Raw genomic sequence first — 17,559 nt, forward strand, 5'->3', positions numbered from 1 at the left:
GGGGGGCAGGAGGCGGGGCGATGGTAAGGGCCGGCGGAGTTTATTTATCTTCGTTATACTACAATATCGAAATGCGGAAAATGAAAAAAAAAAACCTAAAACCTAAGAGAAAGAAAGTAACTGATAAAAAGTTAGATAGAAGAATGGAACAATTGGGCAATAATGACTATATCAAAGTCAAGACCACCTATTAAAATTACCAAACAAGCACCTAAATTACAGAATTAGACAAGCAATCCCAACAACATTTTCTAGTAACGATGCCCTTAGCCTCAAACTATCTTAAAGAGTAAACTCAAATCATGAGAATTCATCATATCAAAATAATCTACCTAATTAAAATGACTAAAAATCTAGTATTTATACTCAGTTCATTAGACTAATACTAAAGTTTAATAATAGTTATTACAAAATACTCTTAATAATTAAAGGGTCATCTTAGTGTAGTTGATCTTCTTAGTCAAGAAACTTTTATTTTAAGGATAACTATATTGCATTACAGCCTCTTCCTATAATTAAAATTTTCAAATCCCTTTAAAACCTTCAAATATTAACTTTGATGTATCATGGCTTGGTGTGCATGCATCATGTTATGTGAAATTTACTTCAATATTTATATCATGAAGATTTTTTCAATCCATTAAAGCAGTAAATATTTATAAAAAATGGAAAAATATGATATTATGATCGATAATTTAACTTTTCATTTAGGGTCTTTGCACTTGTAATATGACTAGTCTTGATTACGTGTGTAGCATATATATTCCTATTAATTATATTTTAATGTAACTTTCTAAAGATAATAAATCTTATATTTTAATATACTTATATTTTTATAGAGAAGAGATATAAATTAAGACAGTTTTGATACTATTTATAATAGTTATTTTATATTAAACATGTATGCATGTTAGTCTAAGATGTAAAAGAATACAATAAGTTACATGTAAATGCTTCCTTGTCCACTTGCATTTGTTCATTTTGAAAGGCCCTAAACCGATGGCTATTTGTTCTCCAATTACAATTAATTAGTCTGTCACCACAAGCTCGAAAAGTCAAACTGCAGCCATTCATTGAAGTAGCTCATTCAAGTAATCTTTCCTATGACAGTTTGTGCTTTATTTTGCTTGTCATACTTCCTATGGTAGTTTGTGCTTAATAATGATATAATATATATGATATAATATATATGATTTAATATCAAGATATTCTTAAAAAGATGACAGAACAACATCCTATCGAGAAATTCTTCATTTAGTTATTTTCCATCATCATCGGAGAAAAAATTAAACAATGGGAGAAATGATTGGAATGATAATTATTGGACAAGCTCATGATCGTTATTGGGATTCAATCACCTCAGTGAAACCCAAAGATGATATGTTAATGGAACCTACCATTAATCTAATTCTATATATTTCAACTTTAAATAATAAAAGAAAGAGTAATCATTCTATCAAATCTATTCTTAAAGATGATATACAAATACGAAGAACAAAAAAGAAGCATATAAGCAAAGCAATTAATTATTCTTTTTTTATCTTGTCTTGATTAAAAATTATAACAAAATATAATGTAACAATCAATCTATTTTTTAACACAAACAAATCCTAAACTAAAAACATGTTATAAACAAATCAGATTTCACAACTTTCCTCACAAATTATGACATTATTTCACCAATTTAGAGCTCCTACACATAAGGGTTGTGGGAGTAGTACATAAGAAACTTTTCTAAAAGAGTTAAATTTATAGGACAAAAATTGCAGTATGCGAAAAGTCACATAAAAATTTGAAAGGTCAAATAATATTAAAATAAATATATATAAAAAGATAATCCATGAAGAATAATTTTGTAAGATATATGTATCTATTTTAATTTCTTGTCTTCAAGAAGTAATTGAATATTTGTTTCCTTTTTCTATTCAGTTTAGTTGGGTTTTTACATTTTTAGCTAATAAATAAATACGTTTATCATGAATAGTCACTTTGAAATAAATTTATTGTATCATACCAGTGATAGATAATGTTTATTATATTTTAATATGAATCCAAAAATTATAAGAGAGTGTGTATAGTCAAGAGTTAGATAATTAAGTGCAAATCATGATATAAATGCACGAGAATATCAACAATTTTTCTTGGATACCGTGACAAACCTAATAAATAAACCATATTAAATTGCTTGTAAATTTCAAAATAAACTTTAAAATTCCTAAGGACATATTATTTTTTATTTGTGCATTGAAACATTAATGACTGCGTAATAATTTAGTTTCAAAGCATAATTTATTAGAGGAACAATGTTAATTTAATGGATGAGAAATGGTCATTTAATTTTTTTAGAAACATTTAACATTTAATTAACGAATTTTTTATTAAAAAATAATTTAGTATATATATGATTAAATTAAATATACATATAAACTATAGATAATAAATATTATTAAATTAGATATTTTACTTATTAAAAAATCATTTATATTGATACAATTTAATAAAATAACAATTTAATTTATAGTAGGGGTACAACCGTAATTCTACTTTTAATCTTTCTTTTTTTCTCATATATGATGATGATGAATGCAGGACCTTTAATGGATTAAAGGTGATAAATGTTTTGACCACATTTAATGTTGAAACATTATGGTTGAACGTTGTTTTTTATGAGTATATATGTACATATTTTAAATAAGTTTTCCTCCTACATAAAGAAATATTTTAGCGCTTGATTTTCTTTAATTAAATCTTTGTTAATTTCTAATTCTTAATTTTATATTAAAAGAGCTTATTAAATCCTGGAATATACTCATATCAGGTGAAATATCTTTAAGGATAGTGTCGTTCAACATGCCTCAACCCTCAAGCTATGAGAATTTTCTACTTGAGTTCGTTATGAAGTACAAATTTTGGTGAACTTGGTACAAATATATGTGGTGAAGATATTTTCCGTACCGTCACATAGAATAAACCACTTTTTTCTTCATTTAAATTTATATTAGAACTTTTTTTTAAAAAAAATCATGTTTTTGGTTAGTTAAAAAAATTTATAAATATTTTCGATAGGAAAAAACAACTTTCTTAACACATTGGAAAAAAAATTCATGCTTGATTAGGCATCCCACACCTACATCTGTCTCTCTTAGTATTTCTCTAGATTATATATAATTATTTTTAGAATAATATATTTTGCTTACATAATGAAAGCACGTAAATAAGTAAAAAATCATGCACATATTTTCCTAGAAAACATTTTCACTCGTACCGAACACACCTATAATAAAGCAAGTTTATTCAAAATAGATAAATAACACATGAATTCCACATGCATAAAAGAAAGAGAAGGTAAATAGAACACTTGATGAATTTACATTAGAAGTTACAAAGAGATGCTTTCTTCCAACTGAGTTCTTGTGAGAAAGCAGCAGTGAAAAGATTTATGAATTACTTCCACTTCTATAATAGAGAAAAATGAACAAGAAATATATATATACACATAGAATAAGGTCTGTTACGATTCTTTTTGTCGAAATACTTACCAAAATCACCAGATATATATAGGAAATGTATATACACTTTACGATCGATATGTGCCAGGAGACTAAATTCATATTGAACACATTAATCAGTCCTCAAATCCAGAACTTGATTGCATTTCGAAGGATTCAAAAACCAAGAGATGATTGATTTACCGTCAGTTTTGGATGATCAAATGTAGATGTTGCATAGAAGATATCATGATGATTGTGCATTCTCCATCGATGCTTATAGTATACCACTCAAGAAGCCCCTAAAAGAATGTCAAAATACGTCTAGCGATTAACGCGAAGCCAGCTTAGACTACTCGAAACATAGATAAAACGGAGGATAGTTAATCACATACCAAAATCCCTCTGCTTTTTTCTCTTGATTTCTGCAGAGTTATAATCGTTAAGTATCGTTTTAGTGCAGTGATGTAGAGGTATAATGAACAGATTTAGCAAGTGTAGGAGTTTATAAAAAGTTCAGGTTTATGATTTGTAGTGTACCTTGATTTTCCTTCGAAGGCATCGTTCATTTCATCAATACTTGGCCGCTTTGCAAATGTTGCCAAGGATATGTATTTTTCCTTCCCCGGTGATTCATCGACTCTCTTGTATAACTCATAAGGATACGGGTACGACATCCTGTAACATGAGATAATTAGCAAGAGAGTGAATGTTGACAATGGATATATTCAGCCATTCTTTTTTGCAGAGGCCATTACAACAAGAATTTATCATAAGGATACGGGTACGACATCCTGTGCTGGCATGAGATTGCTCATTGGGAAACAATGATTGTTGGTCATCCGATGGTTTTGAATGGACCCATTAAGTTTGGGCAGAAGACAGTCAATCTAACAAGTTCCGAAAAATCTATGACTACCACACATCAAAAACTCCAAAAAATCTTGAATTCCTACTTTCATTAACAACGAAATGCTAAAAAGGAGGCATTGGTCATGGCAAAACAGTGAGAGTATTGGTCACCAGGTGGTTTTTGATGGAACCACCAAGTTTGAGGAAAGAAATGGAGTCGATTGAACAAATTCCGGAGAATCTATGGACTAACACACATCAAAAACTCCAGAAAATCCCTAACTCTCATCTTTATGAGTCATGATGCCGAAATGCCAAAAAAGGTGGAATTTAGTCATGGCGAAACAATGAGAGTATTGGTCACCAGGCGGTTATGGATGGACCCACCGAGTTTGGGGAAGAACGGAGTCAGTCGAACAAACTCCGAAAAATCCATGGGCTAACACTCACAACAACACCAAAACAATCCTAAATTCCTTCTTTATGATGCTGAAATGCCAAAAAAGTGATGTCAATCATGACGAAGCCATGGGTATTGGTCACTATAGGAGGTTTCAGGTGAAGCCGCTAAGTTTGGGGATGATCGAACAAATTCTAAAAATTCTATGGATTAACACACTGAGAATACCAAAATAACATGAATTCTTATTTCATGACCTCGAAAAGTCAGGGAAAAAAAGTAACATCAGTCATGACAAAGGAGTGATCCGTGAATCCACATTTTATCTCACCAAACCGAAAAAAGACGAAAGCATTTTCATGCCATTTTAAGTTGCCCTTCTTCTTCATGATCATGTTATGACAAACCAATCAAATAGCATAGAAACAAATCTAACCTGAGTGCCCCCATAATAGGATATTGTGTTCCTGCATAGTAGAGTAGCCGGAATTGATAGCATATCTCAAACAATGCAGCATATTCCAATCTCTTATCTCTACCCATTGTCTTGAAGACACAGAGAAAATCAATCAGAACGTAGGAAGAAGTTCCCTTTACTGTTGGCCATTATGGTTCAATGGTTACGATACTTACTTGCATGATACCGCTTGAAGCAGGTAAATCCTGCACAATTAGTATGTGATAGATCAAAGTCAAGCCATTTATGATCATTTCATCATCGAGGAGAAGTTGAGTCAAGCTATGAACACCGGAAGTGTAAGCAAAATTTATTTAACGGGTTTTCTAGTGCCAATAAAAAATATTGTTTTCTATGAGAGAAAAATCAGTATAAATGCAAGACGAATAAATGGATAATACTTGGATAATTTGAGTTGGTAATCAATATTTTAGTGTATAATGGTAAAGTAAGTTGTGTGACTCTCTACTTTCGATGCCGCACCCACACGGATACTCCAAAAATACACTACTTTTGGAGAATCCGACATGCACCCGCTGACATTTATGAAAAGTCAGAGTAACATAGATGGTAAAACACCCTTATCCAGATTAGAAGGCTTAAGCACAGTTTTCAAATTTTAAAAAATTTCTAGAACAAACACTTTCAGTAGATTAATGAATTCGCCTCATTTGCATATCTACATGTCAAACAGTACTCTCTAGGTTACATGGACAGATGGACTTGGGTATGAGACGTTGCATTTAAGTTCTTGGACACCGCCAGAATCAAAATGTATTTTACGATAAACTACAAAAAGAAATTAAAAATGAGCACTGTTGAAAATGCATCAACCACAAGCTTCACTTTGGTAGGTGATATTAAGTATTGGAGGGGACGTGAGACTAATTTATCATTCAAACAACTTTTTCTGCTGCGATTGAGATTCATGGTAAGCCATGAGCTGTTTTTTAGTTAAAAAGGAAGTCACATTCATTAACGAGGTATTAAGATCCTAACCTTTAGCTTGGGGTTGACAAGAATAATCGGTCGGTTACCGGCTGCATCAGTCATAGCTCTCATATCCTGCATTATTCAACAGGAGGGAAAAAATTTAATAAACTGAATAAGAGCAGTATGAGGAAAATACAGAAAATGGTTCAGAGTGAATCACATCTATGATGCAATTTCCGACAGCATTCTGGGGAGCCACTAGAATGAACACGTCATCTTGTTTTTCAACCTCCTTGCCACCTGAAAAACACATTAAAATTTGTAGTAAGCATGGAGTTGACCAGCAATCGTGAAAGAAGCAAATTTAAGAGTGTGATATATTGTGTTTTATCGCAATGCTAACCTCAGAAAAAATTGCAGGTTAAGCATTCACGTTAGCATGTGTATACTTGCACAACATACACAAATAGTCATCACACTACAGAAACATTTATAAAGCTATGAAGTTTCTACTATCAGCTATATTAGAACTACATTCTCAAATAAACCCCTCACAACAGAGGCGGATCTACGATTTTAGGTTTAGAACACCTCTTATTGCTTACTGGGTTCGGGATGCATTGAATTTCTTAATACAACTACAGGGTTTGAGCCAAAGTTGTTCTATTGAACACAAAACTTCTGCTGTGGCTCTGCCCCTGTCTCATAAAAAAGAGAAATGTTGTGCACGAACGCACACGGATAGATTTGTATATTATGTCTTAGAAGACCATTTATAGTTGCAGTATGCTTCTAAAAAAATGATATTGATAGGAAGTGAAAGTCATCAGTGCAATTTTAATCTCTACAATACCTATAGAACCAATATTGACAAAGTTTCCCAACGCGCCATAATCACCCCAATCCATGTACTCTAATATCTTTCGACTTCCTGCAAGCTGCAAAGGCATCCCTGCAAGTGCACCTTCCCCCATAGACCCTTGGACACAAACCTAAAAATGAGATCTGGAGAAATGAATATGTATAATTTGCCTTATTTCAAAGATACTAGATTAACTAAGAGAGGAAAAGAATAACCATCAGTGACACATACCTTGACACGCTTTCCATCGTCAGCAAATGAAAGAGCAAGTACACTGATAAGTTCCATTAGAGTACCTATTCGATAAACATCCTGTGGATTTAACATACTGTCAAACCTAAATAAACTATGGGCATATGATCAGAAAATGTTTTCTCACCATAGAAGGATTCAGCTCCGGGATATTGATTTCTATCTGTTAAATCAAGATAAAGGTATTAATATAACTTGGATCAATCGATAAATGTAGATGGGGGAAAGGCCTGGATTCCTTCTATAGGTCCAATAAAGAATAAAACTAATTCTCTGGCATAAATAAATGAACAGCTTAGTTTTTCTCATTTCATTGCAATATGATCTTTCAATATTAAACCACATTTTTAAGATACAGTCAAATAGAAAGCCCTAAGGTGTCATATGCTAGGAGCCAAACTATGTTATTGAATAAATCCTCCTGTGGGTCAAGGCAGTGGCGTAGCCACATATAGTTAAGGGGTGTCGGCCGACACCCCTTCGTCGGAAAATTACATTATGTAGCTAGAATAAAAATTATATTTTATGTATATATATTACATATTGTCACTCCTTGGCTTCTACACGATTTTATTTCTTAATATTTTGACACACCTTAGATAAAATTCTAGCTCCGCCACTAGGTCAAGGGCTCCTTTTCCTTATTTTATTCCCAAAAAGCCTAATAAAAGATGCACCATATTCTGACACCAGCACAGTTGTAGAAACACACTTTACATATGAGATCAGATAGAATATTGAAGAGCATATACTATAAGTTTACAGGATATTATTAAATAGAATGGGACAAGATTCATCTTTTGAGCTAGCTATTTTTATGCTTTTATTATCTATAAAACTAGTTTCTGGGAACATGAGCTGGTAGTTCTCTCTTATTCTTTTCTCAAAATTAAGAAAAGGTGACCTTTCCATGTTTCGAGTTATGTGGACACCAGAATATGGCATATTTCCTTCAAATAAGTAGAGTTATTCATTGGAACTATTTCCACTGAGTAATCGCATGTTATCCGTAAGTGTTTTGAAATATTTAGTCGTTCGTTCTCACAATAGCATAAATTTTTAGAAACAAGATAAGAGATGTCTCCAAATTCCGTTGAATATGAAATTCAAGGGTAAAATAATCTAGTGAAACTCATGTGTCAACAGATTTAAAGTATCATAACAAGTTATATTTCTTCATTGATTGACAAAGAAACATACCGGCTTTCTTCTCAGAAACTCGTCAACTCACTCAAGGGGGCATATCACGGTATATTCAGAAAACTGTATACCACATATATATGAATATAATATCTTGTATCTACTTCCATTAAGAAAGGCGACTTCTCAGTCAAAGTGGTTGGAAAACGTGGCACTTAAATAAAATGGTTGAAAGAAGGGATAAAAAAGACAGCACGCTGCACAAAGCATCCAGCTTTAGCAGGGTCCGGGGAAGGGCCGCACCCCAAGCACTGTAATTTAGGTATCTTATCCTAATGCAAGCATTAGTGGCTGCTTCCATGGCTTGAGCCCGTGACCTATAGGTCACACAAAGACAACTTCACCATTGCTACAAGGCTCCCCTTCGATTGATAGAAGGGGATGTCTTAATTAAAATGATAATCAATCAAAATTATCTTGTAAAACAGTTCTACCAACGCAAACTACTTTGATGTTAAACTTATCTGAATTACTTTTGAATATTTGAGTTACCTTTGAATCAGGGCAGAGTCATACCTTTAAACGAGTTTTCCCATCATTGACAGCTCTTTGAGTAGCCTGAAGCACATCAGTGTAGAAATATTCCCTAATTTCTCTTGAGTGAGGAATATTATTCAGTCTAGTAGGTATTCCTCTCCAATCCTATAACGGTATAAGGAAAACGGTCAACTTTCCTTCAAAAAAAGAAGGGAAGTTGTGTTCGTGATTTACGGTAGCAGATGATTACCTTGCTCAAAGATGCCATATCAGCTCGAGTACTGGAAATTGCTGATTCTTCTGCAAACAAAATATGGTAGAGTTTCAGGGTCCAAAGTGTCATTGAGCTAAGTGATGACTGCTAATTTAGTTCGTCAGCATGTTGATACGAGAAATTCAAAAAGGTGTCCAGCAAAAAATCTTTTTTATTGTTAGATGGAACATCTATTTCGTATTTGGTTTTTAGGGGAAATAAAAGGAAATGAGCTTGAAGGAAATTTTGTTTCACTGCTTCAGGATGTAATTACCTAAAGCTATAAATGATTGTTCGAGTATTCACGAGTGCAACATTTCCTCTAAAAAGTATATTTAGCATATTGTAAAAGAAGAAAAAAGAAAAGAGAAAAAGAAACATTGGAGTCTATACAAGTTTTATATATGGATGTTTTAGTTTCTTCTATGATCACACTCGGAAAATGCTTTAAACAATTTCCGCATACTATAAAGTGTAAGTGAAAAAGCTGCAAAAGCTCTATCATCTTGATTTCATCCATATTAGCTTCACAAAATATACCATGTTAATTAAGTTCCCATTTGCTTTGAACTGCAAACATCAGACAAGCCTATCTTAATTTAATTAAGTTTACTCCAATGTTTTTCAAGTCAAACAGGCTTTACAGCATGAAGAGAACCAAGATGGCAAATATGAGAAAAAAGAATAGAGATATAGTTTAATTATTGAGGTGGGCGCAGAACAAAAGGCAGGGGATTGATAATTGAGACATATGGTTAATCATGTGTTACGCAATCTTTACATCTCTTATAGGATTATATGCTGCCGAGATCAGCAGGAATATCAATTTGGTTAAAACATAGCTCTCCATAGAATACAAAGAACCTCAAGAGAGATATTTAAATAGAAAAAAAGGTTCACACCTGATTTTCTTGCATCTTGTTCCTCTTTCTGCACACGTGACAATAAGGAATCAATTTCTGCAAATACTGAATCTTTGCTGCGGTTCCCATCAATCTGTATGCCACACCTCATAAGTACAAATCACTAGAAAACATACAGAATTTCAAAATTATACTATAACAAGAGTAAATGCCAAATCTACCTTATTCATTATATCTGAGTACACTGGTAATATTGCTTCAGCATTTTGCTTGTATATTTGCAGACGTGATTTCACCTGAAACACATTTAGCACACCTGGTTAAACTGTAGACTTGTGGATATATTAGATGCTTCAGCTTTTCTAGATATATCGAAGATGGGCACTACGTAGGATTAGTCTATATTATGGTGTCTTGAATATCAGAAGCAAAAAAATGATTTGTATAACCCAGTCTTAATAGCAAGTATACGTCTAGTAAACTAAAGCAAGGGAAACAATATGGGGGTTAAAAGTACCTTTTCCTCTGTGTCATCAGGACGAGTTATGAGCCTTGCTTTGATGTCCTCAGTCTCTGGAGGGAAATTAGTAACATGGTATATTTTACCAGTGAGAGGATCTAGCCTTCTACCAACACATCTGTCAATAAGAATCGCATCAGGAACCTGTGGAAGAGAAGGACTTATTGTGTAAAAGATCGAACACAAATCAAATGGAAGAAGAAGAAGACTAGCCTCTTTGATTTGCTTTTCACTTTTGACTCATAAGCCAAAAGCCATAAGTTAGATTCTAGCTTATGGTTTTGGCTTATATTAACAATTTATCTTAAAACTAAGTGCTTTATAAGCACTTTTTAAATTATACAAACACTCCAAAAATGCTTAAAAAGAGAACTTTAGCTTAAAAGCACTTAAAATAAGTCAATCCAAACGAGCTCTTAGGATTTCTTCTTAATTCAGATTCTATTTGTGAATTGCCCCGCTAAATTTGGAAATTCTTAGTCTCACTCTTGCTCTATTATACCTCTGTTTGGTATATACAGAGAAAGCACATAAGGCAACCACATCAATTCATGAATGTGTGCTATGACAAGAAGAACATAGGGACACCATATCAATTCACGAATGTGTGCTATGACAAGAAGACTTCACTTATTTTTTCTCAATCCATGCGCTTTCATCTAGTAGTGTTCAAGGAAGTCATTGACTGTATCACTCAACATAATATGGCTGAGGGTTATATTGCTCAAACTTTTCAAACTGTCGATTGGTGCGTGTTGGATCCTCCAAAAGTAGTGTATTTTTGAACGATCCGCCACGGGTGTGGCGACATTTGTGGAGAGTCCAAACAACATTTAGAGCAAGCTTTCATGTTTTCTACAATGTCTTTATCCACTGGATATGTATGAATGACTCAACCTACTTAAAGTGATCCTCAACTCTGAAGATATTTCAATTTCTATTATGATCAAACCTAAAACATTTCAAAGTGCACTACGCTACCAGCATTGCAACATCATATCGCATACAGCATCAAAATAACATCTAACCCATCTTTAGTAAACTTTCAAAAGATCATCTTATTTGTGCCGGGAAAGAAAATGCAAATTATGTAATGGTAGAGTGGACGTACATCAAGCACAATGTAGATATCTGGTCTGATATTCAACCTTTCCAGACTTTCTGCTTGAGCCACCGTTCGTGGATACCCATCCAGAAGCCACCCTTTTTCTTTTGCATCTTCCTTTGATAGTCGTGTTGTCACCATCTGTAACAGAAGTCGACTTCGAAAATCATAAAAAGCGAAAGTTAATTTTTTTCATTAACAAGACACTTGAAAATCTCATACAGCTGTTACAATCTCATCAGGAACTAGGCGACCAGTGTTCATATACTCCTTAGCTTTATTTCCAATATCTGTACCAGCCGATAATTCAGCTCGTAGGAGATCACCAGTTGATATGTGCACCAGTCCAAACTGAAACAAACCATGATGAAATATCATTCAAGAGGAGATTTTACACCAACCAACATTCCCATTCACAAATTTCGTTAAGTACAACATGAATCGTCACACCACAAAAGACAAACTTTTGTTGTTCAATCAACCCATTGGTCTGACTAAACAAAATTTGTGTTGCGTAACTCCAATATTGAAGGAGGAAGCGCTCACTACCAGAGATTTCTCCACTCCCATTGCTCAAACCCGGTACCTCTTGTAAAGGGTAGAGGGATTTCATCCATCCCACTACATCCTTTTCTGTTCACGAAAAACAAATAACGAACACTTGGCACGTTATGCAACGCGTGCATAAAATGATCTACGTAACGAGAAGAATTGAACTACTTCAATGCTTTAGCATATTCAAAAATAGGTCATGGTCAATCCTATTTAACACAACGTCGTAAACAATCAATCAACTATGTACCAATCGTTAACTAGTTTTGGTCGGGCAAAATAAATTGCTACCACCTTCCAGTCAAAAGATAATTCTAATCATCAAATAGCAGAAGAAAACAAGAGGAATCGAGAATTCGACCTTTTGTACAATCAATTCACATTGAGTCCCTTTACCAGATGCAGGGGCACCTGATATCATCACCTTTAAAGGCTCACTTCTTGCAGATATCACCTGAAGAAACAAATACTTCCATAATTTAATTCGATAAACAAAATTATACATTGTGAGTGTAAAATACAAGTAAACAAACAAGACAGATTATCTGCTACAACAAACAAATATGACCCGACCCGACCTAACCTGTTCATGTAAAACTCTTTTTACATGGATAGTGTATATAACTTAAATTCGTTACTACTTATACATGCTAACCTTGATTTTGTGATTCTTAGTACGTCGATTGACATTGTGAGACGCGATTAGTTGTTCCGAGTAAGCAATTGAAGATGATAAACGGATAGAATTCGAAGAAATTGGTATTGATGAAAACGATGATGATGAGAAATTAGAAGGATTATTAGTACAGATTGGAGAAAAAGCTTGATTAAAAGAATTATTATGAGTAGAAATGTGAGGAAAATTCATAGTGACTGAAGCTATCATCGCCATGAAAGAAGAAGAAGAAAAAAAGAGGGAAAGAAGAGGAGTATTGACAATGGCAGATATTAACGGATTAACTGACACCACAAAAATCAATGAAATCAGATTTTTGGGCTTTGCCCCGCTTTTAAATGGGCTTTGAAGACTGTAGTGACTGGGCCACTGCAATAAGTTTTTTGCTAGAATTAGAGTCAAATTTTGATGAATCGTTAAGATTTCTTGTTTGATATTGAGCGAGATTTGTACACCAATAATCATCAAGATTTGTGATCAAACTATTGCGAGCATCGATTTTTTCAAATATATGTGGTTGATTTTCTAACGATTAATGGCCTAATCTCTATAATTTTCAATTTTAGATTTATAACTTCATTGCTTGTCCAGATATTTTTAGACTATCATAATAAAATGGAACATGCAAATTGGTTGCGACGTTGTCCCTTCTGAATAAAGGTTGTTTTTGATAGACACTCCTTTTAAAGAAAATAATTGAAGCATTATTAAAGGGAGATAGCAACATCAATATACAAAGCAAACGAAGCAACAACAATTATAAGAAATGAAGAACTACGCGAATTTACAAAGCATAGAGAGGTTGTTTCTGATAGACACTCCTCTTGAAGAAAATAATCAAAGCATGATTAAAGGGAGATAGCAACATCAATATGCAAAGCAAATGAAGCAACAACAATTATAAGAAAATGAAGGACTACGCAAACGATATCGATATACAAAGCAAATGAAGATAATAAGAAATGAAGAACAAGATAGTCCTTGAATTCCAAATAATGAAGAAGATGAATAGAGGAGAATAGCCCCCCATATCTAATCCCACATAATAAAACAAACATCAAAATTGAACACAAATACAACTTGGAATCGTGTCCAGGCTATCCGAAAAACTCAAGATTGAAGCAGAATATCACAAAATGCAACAACGATAAGTGGGTGAACTAAACAAAAAACAAAATTAGACATAGGTACAAGAATCACTAATATTATGATAAAGCCCTTTCAAAGTTAACAGATTCAACACTATTAATAGGAAACTAGAGAAATGATAACAATATGATGTTCATCCTACCAACTGATGAAACTTTACTTCAGTAGATGCAATCACTTCTTCTATTAAAGAATTTAACAAAACTTTAGGAGTTTTATTGTTTTTTTCTCTTCGAAATACCCTACAAAATGACATTAAAAGTAAAATAGAATGTTCTTTCGATATCCGCCCACTGCTTCTTCAATGGTTAATTTGTTTACTTGCAGCTCTTCAAGACCAAGAGGCTTCCTCAATCTAGCTTCACTGAAGAGAACAAATAATGTACAAACCAGAAAGACGAAAGGAACCCGACAGTGCCTGTTGCAAACATAATAGCCAAGACCATGAAGAGGGAGTATCCGAGGTAAAGGGTGGCGGAAACAGGGCCACTTAAGCTCTTGAGGTCGAATATTAGATAGTTGATGGAGTACAGGAAAATGTATATCGCGACTGAACCAGAAGCAAAGAATGACTTCCACCACCATTTCCAGTCCTCCACACAAAGATGCATGTAGGTTAGAACAAGAGACACCTCAGCACAAACGACGACGAGGAGAATCATAACGATGAGGAGGAAACCGAAGACATAGTACACACGACCCATCCAGAGACTTGACATGATAAAAAAGAGCTCAATGAACAGTGTGCCAAAAGGAAGGGTGCCTGCCCCGAGAACCAAAAGCCAAGATGGATATTTCTGTGCTGGAATTTCACGTGGGATTTGGTTGGTTCGGACTGGGTATTCGATGTGAGGTGCCTTTGCCCCAAGGTAGCCACCGATCAGGGTTAGGGGGACGGAGATACAGAACCAAAGTAAAATGAGGACGACAAACAAAGAAAAGGGAATGGCCCCTGTGCTGTGACTACCCCATAACAAAAAGTTCAATACAGTAAGAATTAGGAAAGAAAGTCCAGGGAAGAAACAAGCAGCCTTCCATGCGACTCCAACCCATCCCTTGTGATCGCCACAGAAGATTGTCCTCCAAAGACGAACGGAAACATAGCCAGCTGCAACACCAAGAATCATGTAAAAGAATAGCATACCTGTAATCAATGTTCCACGAGATGCTGGAGACATGAATCCAAGGGCAGCAAACATAATAGTCACTACAGCCATCCCCAAGATTTGAACTCCATCCCCAACCATCGCGCAGAGAAGGCCAGGGTTACTAGGGGCACGGAAAACATCACCAACAACAAGTTTCCACCCAGATAACTCCTCGTTCATCTGAGCTTGAGCCTCTTTGTCTAGTTCATCATACCTTGCCAGATCCCGACGGATTGTTCTCAAAAAGATCACAAGCACAATACCAGCCAAGAAAGTGATAACCATAAGGGAATTGAGTATTGAGAACCAATGCACCTTTGCACCTTCCATCTTCAAATAAGCATCCCATCTCGACGGCCACTTGATGTCACTCTCCACAAAGTTCACCTCATAAGTAAAACTCACAGGTTCATTTTCTTTAATAGCCATGGACACAGTCGTCGGGTCACACTTGATTGGAGATGGGAGCTTATTGTACATTTTAAGATTCTTCAACGAATCAGGCGTATGCTGGAAACTACAAGGTACAACCTCAAATCCAACAACCATATATCCAGGTGCATCAGATCCTTCATTTCCTACTGTCGAAATCACCTCTGATCCATCCCCGGTACCCATCACACGAGCCACATTGGTCTCCTCAAATTTATGAACGAGAACCGTAAACTTTAAATGATTAAACACATAATATGCATCTTGCACCTTAATCCCAACAGGATACCCCGTCCAACGCAAGAAGTAATTCTCCTTCTTGGTATAACGAATAGCAGGCAAGTTATCAAGAATCAAATTCACCTGATACATCTCATCAATCCTCTCTTTCAAAAGCTTAAATTCATCAGCAGACAAAGGTTTAGTTTGACATAAGAAAACCTCAGTCTCATTAGTATACATCTTAAACCTATAAGGAGAATTCTCAATCCTATCACCCATAAGAAGCTCACCTAGATTTTCTGCACTATCCTTCACACCCTCCTCAGGCTTACAGAAAGGCAAACTATAATAACTATAAGGCAATTCAGTGTCAATTGAAGTCAACGAATTAACCTTAACATTCAAGAAATCACCAACCCCATATTTGTGAGGATAACTTCCAGGCAGATAAAACCCATAACCCAATTCAGAAACCAAACAGATACACAAAACCCAAATCTTTAATTTATCAAAAGACACCATTTTTACCCCTTTTTTGATCAGATCTAAATGAATTATCAAAAGGGTGTATTTATAATGCAAAGATCAAAACTTTTTCAAATGGGTATTCAATATATATCAAGATCTATCTGTAACATCAAACTTAAACCAGATCTGATTAATATTGAAACAAGAACAACGAAGCATATAAAGAGGGGAAATTGAAGGGTTGTTAAAAAGAACAGATCTTGCTCACCTCTGATGGAACAACATGCACTAAAATGGAGAAGAATTGAGCTGTGAGGAAGATTTAATGGAAGTGATGGAATTGTACAGACTCCATGACTAAGGAATTTATATACATATATTAATTCCTTTACTTCGTCGGTGGGAGATCTTGGCTTACCATGTAGGCCCTAATTAAATGACTTATATGTCCCTACAATATCTCGTAACGTATCTGGTGTAATCTCACAAAGCGTGAGGTGTATGTTAATATTAAGAAGTAGAAAAATTATTTTCGATAAAACTTTTCCTTTTTTTCTAAGACTTATATTGTCCGTTTGATAAGAAGAATAAGTGAAAACTAATTTTAGAATAAGTTCCGATCTCGTATCTAATTATAATTAAATTATGAGATAATTTATTTATCTCGAAATTAATTATCCATGAATTGTAATAGCATGGTAAAGATGATACATCAATTTAAACTTACATTGAGATCCTGATTAAATTTCGATTTATACCAAAAAATTTAACATTATATTAGAAGTAAAATATTTTCTAACAAATAAGACTTATTAACTAGTTATTAATTTATAATTATTTGTATATCACTCTATATATATACATTTCTTGATATGCCAAAGAAGGAAGTACTTTTTTCTTGACAATTTCTAGTTACATATTTCCTACCTAATTGAAAATCTAAATTATTGTCAATGTAATGTTTTAATAGATAGGTAGATTTGCCTAAAAATTAAAATATTAAATAAAAGGGTACATTTTACAGCTTGCAAAATGTTCTTTTGACTACTCAACAATAGTATCCTTTGCTTTTTCACGCTTGTCACGTAAATATGCAGCAACTAATTGGATCTAACATATTTATGTATTTTTTTAGAAAAGGCCAAAAATAATTAATTAATAAATAATCATCTAAAGCTACCAATGAATATTGAGAATTATTATTATTATTATTGATAGAAAAGCAACAGAAAACTTTTGTATCGACACGT

At 34.0% G+C, this 17,559-nt stretch overlaps 2 protein-coding genes across 4 annotated transcripts; both read right to left on the reverse strand.

The window, feature by feature from the left end:
- Nucleotides 1-3,346: 3,346 nt before the first annotated feature.
- Nucleotides 3,347-13,165, reverse strand: LOC107007230 (adenylate kinase 5, chloroplastic). 3 transcript variants are annotated; one of them, XR_001455029.2, is made up of 19 exons: nt 12,870-13,165; nt 12,576-12,668; nt 11,885-12,013; nt 11,669-11,803; nt 10,555-10,701; nt 10,259-10,333; nt 10,077-10,170; nt 9,172-9,221; nt 8,961-9,086; nt 7,372-7,407; nt 7,224-7,304; nt 6,984-7,122; nt 6,351-6,430; nt 6,197-6,262; nt 5,374-5,403; nt 5,177-5,207; nt 4,029-4,166; nt 3,884-3,913; nt 3,347-3,790 (listed from the first exon to the last, which is right to left on the reverse strand). XR_001455029.2 is itself a non-coding variant. In XM_015205756.2 (19 exons), exons 1-19 carry the CDS (start codon nt 13,104-13,106, stop codon nt 3,766-3,768), a joined length of 1,821 nt encoding a protein of 606 aa, XP_015061242.1. In that variant the 5' UTR covers nt 13,107-13,164; the 3' UTR covers nt 3,347-3,765. The 3 variants fall into 3 exon arrangements, 2 of the variants coding, with proteins under 2 accessions (XP_015061242.1, XP_015061243.1); XM_015205756.2 differs by having other exon boundaries at nt 5,177-5,286; nt 12,870-13,164; XM_015205757.2 differs by lacking the exons at nt 3,347-3,790; nt 3,884-3,913; nt 4,029-4,166 and adding an exon at nt 4,228-4,282 and having other exon boundaries at nt 5,177-5,286.
- A 909-nt stretch (nt 13,166-14,074) lies between these two features.
- On the reverse strand, nt 14,075-16,690 carry LOC107007205 (transmembrane 9 superfamily member 11-like). Its single transcript, XM_015205720.2, has one exon. The coding sequence runs from the start codon at nt 16,361-16,363 to the stop codon at nt 14,390-14,392; it is 1,974 nt and encodes a 657-aa protein (XP_015061206.1). The 5' UTR covers nt 16,364-16,690; the 3' UTR covers nt 14,075-14,389.
- Between the last annotated feature and the right edge of the window lie 869 nt (nt 16,691-17,559).

This window comes from Solanum pennellii, chromosome 12 (genome assembly GCF_001406875.1).
Source record: "Solanum pennellii chromosome 12, SPENNV200".
In the NCBI taxonomy this organism is placed as follows: Eukaryota; Viridiplantae; Streptophyta; class Magnoliopsida; order Solanales; family Solanaceae; genus Solanum; species Solanum pennellii.

What these genes read in the sequence shown, in the direction of transcription:
- LOC107007230 (XM_015205756.2), bottom strand. Translation starts at nt 13,106, where the DNA reads ATGGCGATGATAGCTTCAGTCACTATGAATTTTCCTCACATTTCTACT. An exon ending in CGGAGCTGAATCCTTCTATG is followed by an intron (nt 7,305 to 7,371) that starts GTGAGAAAACAT and finishes TTAAATCCACAG; the next exon opens with GATGTTTATCGAATAGGTAC. An exon ending in CCTATTATGGGGGCACTCAG is followed by an intron (nt 4,167 to 5,176) that starts GTTAGATTTGTT and finishes CTCATGTTACAG; the next exon opens with GATGTCGTACCCGTATCCTT.
- LOC107007205 (XM_015205720.2), bottom strand. Translation starts at nt 16,363, where the DNA reads ATGGTGTCTTTTGATAAATTAAAGATTTGGGTTTTGTGTATCTGTTTG.